The 11,897-nt window shown below is 33.4% G+C and overlaps 1 protein-coding gene and 1 long non-coding RNA gene across 2 annotated transcripts; one reads left to right on the top strand and one right to left on the bottom strand.

The window, feature by feature from the left end:
• Positions 1–1,109: 1,109 nt before the first annotated feature.
• LOC124891525 (L-aspartate oxidase, chloroplastic) lies at positions 1,110–2,982 on the top strand (the record flags this gene model as incomplete). Its single annotated transcript, XM_047403253.1, is given in 2 exon segments — positions 1,110–1,171; positions 1,589–2,982. Coding segments are annotated over 2 exon segments (1,071 nt in total), but the record flags the coding sequence as incomplete, so codon positions are not given.
• Positions 2,983–4,244: 1,262 nt separating this feature from the next.
• LOC124891526 lies at positions 4,245–9,692 on the bottom strand. Its single transcript, XR_007049730.1, has 2 exons — positions 9,031–9,692; positions 4,245–4,574 (listed from the first exon to the last, which is right to left on the bottom strand). It is a non-coding gene; the product is annotated as an uncharacterized LOC124891526 (long non-coding RNA).
• Positions 9,693–11,897: the final 2,205 nt, after the last annotated feature.

Here is an 11,897-nt window from a genome sequence, read left to right as displayed (position 1 = left end):
TGTTGAAAGAGAGTTTTGGATAATGTCTTCCTTTATGAGGGGAAATCAGTTTCCTTAAAATTGAGGAAAATAAGTTTATTTAAAAAACATTTAAGCCACCAAAACATGAACACACCTGGAGTATTTTCTTGTAATTCACAAGGACCTTATCAATTGACATTGATGCAAACACACTCCATAGAGTTTTAATAATTTTTCTGTTAGGGTTTTTGCCCTGATTTTCTTACCAAAATTAAGTTTTACTTTTTCTTGTAAGAAAAATAAAAGTAACCATAAATATTTTTACTTTTTCTGAAAGGAAAATAATTTTTTTTCCATATTTGGCAAACTTCTTTTTGGATGAAAAATTTTGGACATCTATAAATTTTACACCCCCTTCTCATACCATAACACAATAGCATCCATAATGTGGTCATCAAAGAGTTTTGTTTAGGGGGAGATTTCTCCCAACATTTTTTGTGCTTTTTCAATAGGTTTTATATTTTTCAATAATAGTTTTCATATGTAGGTCGTTTGACCAAAATATCAATAATATGTTTTAGTATTATGTTTTTTCTTTGTCATCTGATTTATCTTCGCCATGGTTTGCAAACTTTAAGCTTCCGCATGACGCCCTCTCGATTTCAAACCCAACATTTCTACCCTATAGCATTGCATGTTAGTTAAGCTAATGTGCAATTAGAAATAAGAGCTTGCTTCTCTAAATGCCCAAAAAAGGCAAGGAAAAGATAAAAAGAAAAAACAGGTGATCTGGGTAGGAATAAGATATGATCCTTTGCTTGGAAGTTTACTCTTATCTCGCATATGATGAAGATAATAAATTCTTATTCTATGCACCAACAATTTCTATACAACAAAAGCACACATTGTTCAAAGTTGTACTTACCTGGATTAAGCATCTGCTGTGGCGCTGTGCTGCCCATTATCATTTTTTTCTTGAGAAGCTAATTGGTGGTGGGGCCAGTTCTGTTTTTATATTTGATAAATTGTGCCTTTGTTAATGAATGGAAAAGTTTTAACTTAGTCAAATATGGACATGTTTAAAGGTTTAACATTGTCAAATGTGGACATGTTTAAAGTTCTAATTCATATTGATATGATGGTTGTAGGTTGCCACTGGAGATGGAATGGCAATGGCTCATCGAGCTCAAGCTGTAATTTCCAACATGGAGTAAGTAATTCTTCGCGTTGCATTTTTGTTATAGGATATTTCTGACTCTGCTTTAGTGAGCTGTGTTGTAAAATCTGCTAATCTAGATTTCATTCATTTTTTGCCTTCTTGATTTTTGCATCTTGTTCTGCGTTCGTTCAGAATTTGAACTTTTGATGAAATATACAAGAGTAGATCAAAATGTTCTGTGGGATGATATTGGCTATGCAACTTGAAATTTTCAGGATAAAGGCATCAAATTTTCTTCATTGGGGGATAAAATGATGTAGAAAAGATATCTAGATTAGCAGTCTGTTCTCTAATTGAGATCCTCCTTTGATCATCTTTTGGATGGTAGACAAGTCTTTGTTAGCGAGGTTGATGAACTATCCCCGAAGATTTTATTAGTAATTACAATTGTCTGCCTCGTGTTGCCAGGTTTGTGCAATTCCACCCGACTGCCTTGGCTGATGAAGGCCTTCCCATCAGACCATCAAATACCAGAGAGAAGGCTTTTCTGATAACTGAAGCTGTCAGAGGTGATGGAGGCATCCTCTACAACGTAGATATGGAGAGATTTATGCCATTGTATGATGAAAGAGCAGAACTTGCCCCGAGAGATGTCGTAGCAAGAAGTATTGATGACCAGCTCAAAAAGCGTGGTGAAGAGTATGTTCTTCTCGATATCAGTGTCAAGCCCAGAGAAAAGGTTCTTTCTCATTTTCCTAATATAGCTGCTGAGTGTCTCCGCTATGGTTTAGACATAACACAACAGCCAATTCCGGTGGTTCCTGCTGCTCACTACATGTGTGGTGGAGTTCGTGCTGGGCTCGAGGGTGAGACTAATGTACAAGGTCTTTATGTGGCAGGTGAAGTTGCGTGTACTGGTTTGCATGGTGCGAACCGACTTGCTAGCAACTCCTTGCTTGAAGCACTAGTGTTTGCACGAAGAGCTGTACAGCCTTCAATTGATCACATGAACGTGTCTAAAATTGATCATGGTGCTTCAAGTTGGTGGCCGCGGCCTGTAGCCCCTGTGTTACTAGGAGATACGGTACTTAATAAAGTCATTCGTCGGACCAGGGAAGTGAGGAAAGAACTGCAGTCAATCATGTGGGAGTATGTTGGAATTGTTAGGTCTACCTCAAGACTTACACTTGCAGAGAAGAGAATCAAAGAGTTGGAATTGAAATGGGAAACTTACCTATTTCAGCATGGCTGGGAACAGACCATGGTTGGATTAGAGGCTTGTGAAATGAGGAATCTCTTCTGTTGTGCCAAGCTGGTTGTTAGCAGTGCTCTTTCCCGACGAGAGAGTCGCGGGCTTCATTATACCATTGATTTTCCTTACGTTGAGGAAAGCAAGAGGTTACCAACAGTCATTTTTCCTTCACAGCTGAATAGCTCGTGGAGCTCGCGGCAATTATACAGGCAGCATATATGTTAGATACTCTTACCTATTTGCCATTCTCCCCTCTGTAACATCTCAAGTGCAGGGCATGAATTAGTTTTCAGGTAAAGAAGAGATGCTCATAGGTTATGGTCATTCTTCCTGCCCTTACTTTTGGAGCGGGTGATTATATGCTTATGCTTGCATATACTGTCATAGAAGCCAAAAGAAAGGAGCTTGCGCACAGCTTAAGTTTAATTTCAGGCGTTCTGGTCTTTTTTGGTTAATAATTGTGCATTATTTACTTGTACTGTGTGATTTAAGACCACTGGGTTTCTAGTTAAAAATCACCAGTTGTCTTTGTCAGAAGGTAGTATGTTCCACGTGGAAACTACTTTTTAAGTCTCAATTTACATAAAATTGCACGTTTTGCGTGTCAAAAGGCCTGGTCTTTAATTTGTCATTCAAAAACCGAACTTATGTCTCCCATAAGGTCCTTAAAAACTGTAGTCATGTTCGGACATAATTATGGGATATTATGATGTGAAAATATGAACTTATGCTGTGAGAAGAAGTTTGTTATGACTTGTGAGGTACAATAATTAAAGACTTAGGGGCAAAAGTGCAAATGATACGCCACATTTAAGGCACAAATACCCGATTTTCTTGTATCGTCAAAAGAATTGATATGCTTCACTTTTTTTTCATAGGGTTTTCCTGATCTATAGCAATTGAAGTATAATGATTTAAAGAAGTGGGTCTTGAATCACAAATATGTTAAGTGAGTTTGGCTAACGGAAAAATTCATATAAATATACATAAATATGACCTAATATTACGAAACATAGCAAGAGTTTTCAAGTTAATGAAATGTAACAGGAGTTTTTGTACAAATAAGTCAAATTTTTGCTCAAGATTTTAAAATGCGCAAAAATTTCCGTGTATGAAAATTACATGAAAACGGTATGAAATATATATATATACTCTTAATATAATGCAAATAAAATTCTCAATTGGGCTATTTATAAATTTTAACTGATCAAACTGAAGCTAACACATCAAAAATATTTATAATCTAGAAGGGAATAAATTTTTAAATTATGGATTAGAAGTAAAAAGTTAGTACCCTCTATAAAGGAAATATTATGAAAGAGTAATACCACAATGAAGAAAATATGTCAAATAGTAAGAAAAGCCATGGATAGCAATCAAAGAAATAATGCACAAAATAATACGGCAACTAATACAATATATAATAGAAGGTAATAGACATTAAATCCAAAATACACATATGAGGTCACATAGTAAGAAAAGCTATGGATAACATTCAGAGAAATAATGCACAAAATAATACGGCAACTAAATACAATTATAATAGATGGTAATAGACATTAAATCCAAGAAAATACACGTATGAGGCTAAAACTACGACAGGCACAATGCTCCCAGACTTCCCTAAACCTAAATCCCCTAAAAGCAAGTCAAAGCATAACTATCTACTAATCTTCTACCCTAATCTGTAACCTCCATACACTCCTATCTAATGTACCTGTATTAAAAAAAAAACCACAAATTTCTTAAAATAAATATATTACGGGCATGCAACAACATTAGAACTAAATTATACAAAATTATGACATTACACAAAGTATGATTCATAAATAAAAAAGAATTTAACCTACCCTCCTATCTAATACACTTGTATAAAAAAGAATCACATTTTTTTGAAAATAAATATACCACAAGTATGCAACAATATTAGAACTAAATTACACATAAAGTTACGATATTACAAAAAACATAACCTTCTATTTTAATCCGCAACCTCAATATCCTACCATCTAATGCACGTGTACAGAAAAAATCATAAGTTTCTTAAACTAAATATACTACGGACATGCAACAATACTAACAAATTTATAAACCCAAAGAATGGAAAAAAATTATCTTCGCCAAGATTAAATTTGAACGAGGAGCCACGATCAGGACTCAAATCAATTGAGTTTCCATCAAATAATGCATCCACATAATTAACTGAAAAGACCAACAACAAATTGTTAATTCCAACATAATTTTTGTCCTTGTCCAATTTAAGTAAAAATTTTACATAATTCTGTTAAAGAATCAGTAATTGATAACAACTACTATGCATCAATTTAAATCATGTCAACTACATTATCATCTCAAATAACACCTCCATGCACAAATTGCAAATTGCTTGAGATATGAATGTGTCTTTTCTATGATGCAAATTAAAAGTGGACAAAGAAAGCCGAGGCTGGAAAATTATGAGGTTTTTTTCTTCGATAGGAGAACAGTGGATGAAGCGTTGATTTTTTCTCTTACCATATATTATAGGAGTCATTATATTTTTTCATATATTTTAGGGAGTCAATATATAAATATAACTAATTAATAATTTGAAAAAAAATAGTGAAAAAATGATTTTATCTGGAACAAAGGATTTTAATGAAGGACAAAAAGTTCAAACATCTATTCTAAGAACCCTTCACACTTTTAATATATACTAGTTTAGATATGCGCGTATACTTCAATTTAGTAAATTCAATTTTATAAAATCATTCAAAATATAAAAAAACATGATAGTCTTTTAAAATGTTTATTGCATTTTTTTTTTGCTTAGCATCTTGACATTAGGACAACTTTTCGTTATTATCCAAAGTAAAAATTAGCCAACCAAAAAAGAATGTATGCTAGTTTAAACATAAGAAAGTTTAAAAAAGAAGAGTATATTCTCTTTTCTCTTTCCTTGAGCCATTCTCTTTCACCTCTTCTCTTTTTCTTTAGTCTCCTAAATAAATTCTTCCAGCTTCTCTAATTTCGTACCAACACTTTCTTTAACCTTCTGGATCTCTTCTTTCAACTTCTCCAATTTCATATCAGCACAAATATCATTTTATTTGGATTGTTTAGGCTTGTCAAATTCTTTAGAAGTTTCGTCAACTAATCTGTTCAACCCAATTAGTTTCTCAATAATTTTCAATATATTAAAAAGATTTCTTGAAAGATATTTGTCAACTAACATTTATGTTCAGAATTTTATAATAGTAGGTAGATAGATTAAACTCGATTTAAAATGAATAAATGTACTTGATCCACTTTCAAACTTAATTAGTAAAGATTCGACTATAATTCTAAATTTATATGTTCATTTTTCAAGCAAAAGTTATGCATGTCAAAATTCAACACCTATTATAACCTTATATTTAGAACTCAACTAATAAGTTTAATTGAAGATTCAACTAATACTAATGAATAGTTAGATAACATAATCAAAACAAAGTCAGTTAAATAAAAGAAGGAAAAAGAAGAAAGAGACAAACCTTTGATGATTTTGACTACTTCATTCAGTGATGTTATGCTTATTTCTTTCAATTTTTGATTAAAAAAGAATTCTACTGAAAGAAAAACATGAGAAATTATCAAAAAAAGAAAAATTCATTGTCTTGTTAATTATTTAATCATAATTTATATATAATCTTTAAAATTATTAACTAAAACAAATAAAGAAAAATGGAGAAGATGATAATAATGAATATATACAAAAAAAGACAATCGCAATTAATAACCAAATTAGAAGAAAAAGTTGAAGTAGAGTTATGTTTCTAGTAAATTTAATCCAAAATATTAGTTAAATAGAATTGTAGATTTTTTTTTTTATATAAGATAAATTTTTTAATTGATTTAGAAGTGCTAAATATTATGAATTCTTAATTAAATTAAATAATCAAACCAAAAAAAAGTTATAACCAAAATTAATTGTGAACACAACTTTTATGGAAGATGGAAAAGGTTTTTGGATTTTTTTTTGTGACAAAAAGCGCTAGCAGAAGGGTTAATTTTTTATTAATATATTGTTTCTTTTTTGGTTTCACGTTGTGGGTGGGGTTTTTCTTTAGTTTCAATTTTTTTTATTATGTTATTTTTCTTTGGTTTCACGTTGTGGGTGTGTTTTTTCTTATTACACATAGTAATAAAAAGATATTACTATTTTTTTGGTTTCAGGTTGGGGATTTCACATTGTTATTTTTTAATTAGTATTTCTTTTTATTACTATGTTTTTGGTTTCTGGATATAGTTAGGGTTTTTAGATGATGGAAAAGAAATTATATTTTTGGTAGGAAAGGTTTTGTTTTTTTGGTAATATAGTCAATATTTAATATTACTAAAATAATAGAAAAAGGTGAAAAAACGATTTTGTCTAAAGAGGAGTATTTTAATGAAGGGTAAAAAGTTCAAACAACATTTCTAAGTCCTTCATGCTTTTAATATATGATAGATTATAGATATATATACATACATACACACTCGAGGCTTAAAAATTTTGTTCAAAATTTTATGCATGAAAACTGTATGAAATGTGTGTATATTGCTCAAGGCATACACTTTCGGCATGATTTAGTGTATAAAAACTACATAAAATCGGTATGAAGTATGTTTATACTTTATAACTATATAAAATTTATAAAGTTAATGTTAGCTTTTTCGAAAGTTTAATACAACTACAACCCTCCCCCCCCCCCCCCCCCCCCCTCCCTCTAAAAAGAATTCTTTTAAAAAAAAAAAAGAATCTGCCAATGAAGGTTATAAATTTGGTCATGTATTGCGATATCCGATATCTTCTACTTGGTTTTGCTCTGAACTCTCTCCTAATGCACCACCCTAATCCTAGCCAATTTTTAATCAAAATTCATCAATAATGGCTACTCTGACCAGTGGTCAATCATCAATAGCAATGATCGATCAGTCTCCCTTAGTCGTACCCGCCCCCACCACTATCAATCCCCTAGTTGATACAAACCTCAATTTTTCGAAGCCAATGGTCAGTCATCACTAATAGTGATCGACCAGTCTCCCTTAGTCACACCCCCAGAATATCCACTCCCATCACTATCAATCCCCTAGTTGATACAAACCTCAATTTTTTTAAGATTTTAAAACCTACCACTTTGAATAACATGCAAGCATGTTCTATGAGAAATTTTCCTTCACATGCTATTAAACCATATGTTACATAGGGAACCATCCATAAAAGTGATCCAAATCTGAAGTTGCTACAATAAGTATTACTGAAAATTTACAAGATGCTATTGTTGGAAAGTTTCCATATGGATGGTCGGAAGAGCTATGTACCACGATCCCTGGATAATGTAACATCAAAGGCGATTGTTAGACTGGTTAGTTTAGAAATAGAAGGATTCTAATTAGGCTTTCTTTGAGAGAAGATTTCATTAATCCAACTCTGGCGACAACTCTCTACATCAAATCAAAAGATGGTGCTTCTAATCAAATGAGACTACTAATTTATAACTCTAATTTCACTGTGGAGGAGGAAAATACTATGACAATGACATGAGTCTCTTTCCCCAACTTACTCCCAATCTATTTTGTCGAGGAGGTGTTAGTTTCTTTAGCATCCTCGGTATGCACCCTTATGCATTTAGATATGGCCATAATTAATAAAACTAGACCTAGCTGTGCTAAAGATAAGGTTCTAGTCGATTTAATGTCTATTCTACCTGACCATGTGAGGATGAATATTGAGGATGAATCAATAAAACTATAAGGACTGTGAAAGTTGACATTCAATGTGATTATTTGCCTAAATATTGCAGAAAATGTAAGTTACAAGGCCACAATATATATGAATATTAGGTAATGCAACCTAAATTAACAAAGAGACAAGAAAAGAACAACCAGGAACCAACATTACACAAGGAATTTGAAGATAGAAGAAAGAATGATGGAGATGAGAAAATAAAAAAGGTATAACCAAAAAAGCAAATTAAGAGAAATGATGCAATACACAACTGACCCAACCTACTGGATCCTTTCCAAGAAAGCTAACAAGTGGAAAGATCCTGGGTAATCCCGAGGTTTCGAATGCAATAACAACTAAGAAAGGGAAGGCCATGTTTAATAATCAGAACTCATAGTTGAAGGGCAACAACAAAAGACCAACTATTTGTTCACTTAATCAATATGCAACCTTGGATTCCATCACTGAGGAGGAGGTAGAGAATAGGTTAAGGAAAGGTCAGGCATTAATAGTGAATCAATAACACAAGGTGGATCTTAGATGATGATAAACCCAGAAAAGGTGCAGAAGGAAATAAAGCATAAAAAAGAAGACAACCAGGAAGTGATGATGGAGAGTAACAATAGTGCAGACTCTGGGACTAGTGCATATTAATGAGGATTTTATGATAGATCTAGTGTCTCAAAGTCAAGATAAAGAGGAAGATACTAGAGGTTGAGTGGAAAAATGATTCCTCATCTCTAGTAGAGTCAACACTATCATGGATAAACAAGAACAAGTGTTAGAGAAAACAGATATCTCTAATAAGTCCCTCACTGTAGACATAGATATTAAGCCTATTATTGAAGTGGTTCACAAGGGAGATGAGCAATTGAATAAACGTGACCTGGACAGAGGAGATATGCATAATTTAGTAGATATAAGCAGTACCTTGGAGAATCAAGAGCTTTTAGTTCAACAATATAGTAGCCACTGACAATTATAGCTAATGTAGACTGTCATCCAATTATATATCGCATGCCTTCTCCAAATCAGATAACGCATGACATTGTAACTCATAAAATTCAAGATGATTTTCTTGATAAAAATGTGATAGACAAGGAAGCAAGCAATGATGTGCAAATAGAGGATAAAGAGGAAAGGAATGACAATAACGTGCAAAATTAGATGTTGTAAGATATTGCTTTGTACGTAATATGTCAAAATAAAAGTAGAAGAGGTAGATGTAAAGTGACCCGACCCGACCCGACCCCGCTCAGGACCTTATTGTAATGGGCATCTCAAGTCCGACCGCGATCAGAGACCACCCCCGTTATCCACACTATCAAAATTTTAATCTACTCATCAATTCGAGAATAATGATACTAATATTACACCATTGTTCTTCAGGTCCAAAAATGACATAAAAAACCCCAAGTGGGTTCAACTTACAAAAATCATGTTTCTAAGGTCAACCCAATGTTCATACATGATCAGGGAATCATAACCCTAAGAAATGGGTGAAAACCAAGCTAATTTGGGGCTAAAATCAAGCCCTCATGCTATTTAGGGTTTTGGGTCAAGAACCAAGAATTTCACTAAGAAAGGGATGAAATCTTACCTTAAATTCGAAGACATTTGCGATAATAGATGTTAATCAAGCTTCCAAGTTACCTACAAGTCTCAATTTTGAGTTATCATACTTGCTTTTGCTTTCAAGAGAGTGGGTGGAAATAGGCAATTTTGCGACCTAGGGTCCATATTTGTAGCCCCTTCAGGTATCCAGGTGTTGCTATTGCATACAGGATACAAGAGCAGGTATTACGATTGCAATACCTCTTGGTGTCATCACACCATCCTCTCCAGCACCAAGTATTAGCTGAACTTAGAAATTTTTGAAGTTTTTGCTAAGGCCTCGGGATTCATTCGAAATCTGATTTACGTGAATTAACTATGTAACCACACTAAATTGGATGTTCCAGACTCAATGACGAAGTTGAATTTTTTATTTGATTTTGTTTCAACCGAATGTGGGCAACACACCCAAATTTCCAATATCTCAACTTCCCGACCAAACGAGTGAAATGAGTTCGGGTGCACCAAGACGCAAACCAAAGGTCTAACTAGCCTAAAATTGATATTCCAGAGCTAATGATGCAGTCATAATTCACAAACGAGATCTTTTTACTGACTTTTTTTCCTGGTGTCCTTTTAAAATTAACAAAGACTTCTAAATAGGGAATTGACTTTAAAAACCAAACGAACTGCACGTAATTGAATTGTCAGTCCCAACAGGTCATTATTGACTTGGGACAGCCATGAAAAAGTTCTAAGAGTGCAAACAAGTGGAAATATGAAAAATGACCTAGAGGGTCATTACATAGTTCAACATTAAACCAACGCAAGTGTACGAAATACAATTATGCGTTCGACCTCAATCCCAGAACAAAGGTTGTTAGCCACTCATGTTCGAATCAACATAATTGAATTTTATGTATTCAAACAATAATTAAAATAGTAGAGAATAGTTGAGAAATAAACCTTAAGTCCAAGTCTTATGTGTGTTTTCTATGGCTTAAAACGTACGTAATCATCCTATAAAATAAAATAAGTGTCCTATTTATAGTAGAGTGTAAAAATCTGATGGAAGACATCCTCCATGAAACTTTGATAGCGCAGAGCAGTAGCTCTGTGTCATGGTGGAAACACTCCTCTTCACAGTTTCTTGCCAATCAGTTTTGTGACCATCTCCGTGCCACACCAATAAAATGGAGTATAGCTTCTATGACATAAAGGTATGTTTTTTCTCCCTATTTTTCACTCGAGCAATCTTTCTACTTTTCTTTGCATCCCATGGTTCATCGTTGCCTTTGAACACCTCTTTAAGTGCATCGTGTATATCGATATTGGGCATAATGCATCCATCATCCTCAAGCTCTTTATTGATGCTCAATTAAGCTTCTCTTTTGCAAAATCTCAACCTGTAAACATGAATCATATCCATTAGTCCATGAACACAATTTAAGCTTAATCAAATGAATATATATGCAATATAGCTGACAAAGTAGACAAAAGTATGGACAATAATTAGCAATTGGACGTATAAATATTCCCAATATCACCACCCCTCACTTAGAACCTTGTTCATCCTCGAGCAACTCTTCATAATCATGTTTAACACATAAGTCTCCAACATCACTAACTGAAATAACATACTCAAGCTAGAATCAGAACGACTAATATGAATATCAAGTTCCACCCCAAGCATGTCACTTTGCAATTCCACCCACATGAATGAAAACTCAAAACCTCCTAGCCTCAATAATTGAATCTTCAAGATTAGCAAACTCATCCATATTACTAAAAAAAAATCTTATAAATTGCCTATCCTTCATTAAATATGTCATCCATCATCACTCGCTAATATGCAAGTTTCACACAAAAACATGTGTAAGAGTAGAATTATTCTCACTCTCACAAAGAATTTGCATGAAACATATGATGTCCCAGGCTTAACCTTAGTGTAGTACTCTGCTACTATAAGAATATCAATGCTCAAGATCATGTAGGACTTTGAGGGTTGTAATGTAGGCTAAGGTATGGGTAGGAACTATATTAGGTAGAAATAATGACTAACATTCCTAGGCGCTTTAATACATCACACTTTTCATTAATCTCATTCTTCAACCACCTATTTTCCACCTCTTTTCTATTCCATAATTTCTTTAAGCTAGATTACATATCTTTCATTAGGGAGTTTTTATTATGTTTTCAAGATATTTTGATGTTTTTACCACACTTCCTACCACTCAACACAT

The sequence above is a fragment of the Capsicum annuum genome, unplaced genomic scaffold, assembly GCF_002878395.1.
Source record: "Capsicum annuum cultivar UCD-10X-F1 unplaced genomic scaffold, UCD10Xv1.1 ctg3672, whole genome shotgun sequence".
Classification (NCBI taxonomy): domain Eukaryota; kingdom Viridiplantae; phylum Streptophyta; class Magnoliopsida; order Solanales; family Solanaceae; genus Capsicum; species Capsicum annuum.
The sequence above is the reverse complement of the archived record's forward strand: the minus strand, read 5'-3'. Positions and strand labels throughout refer to the sequence as shown.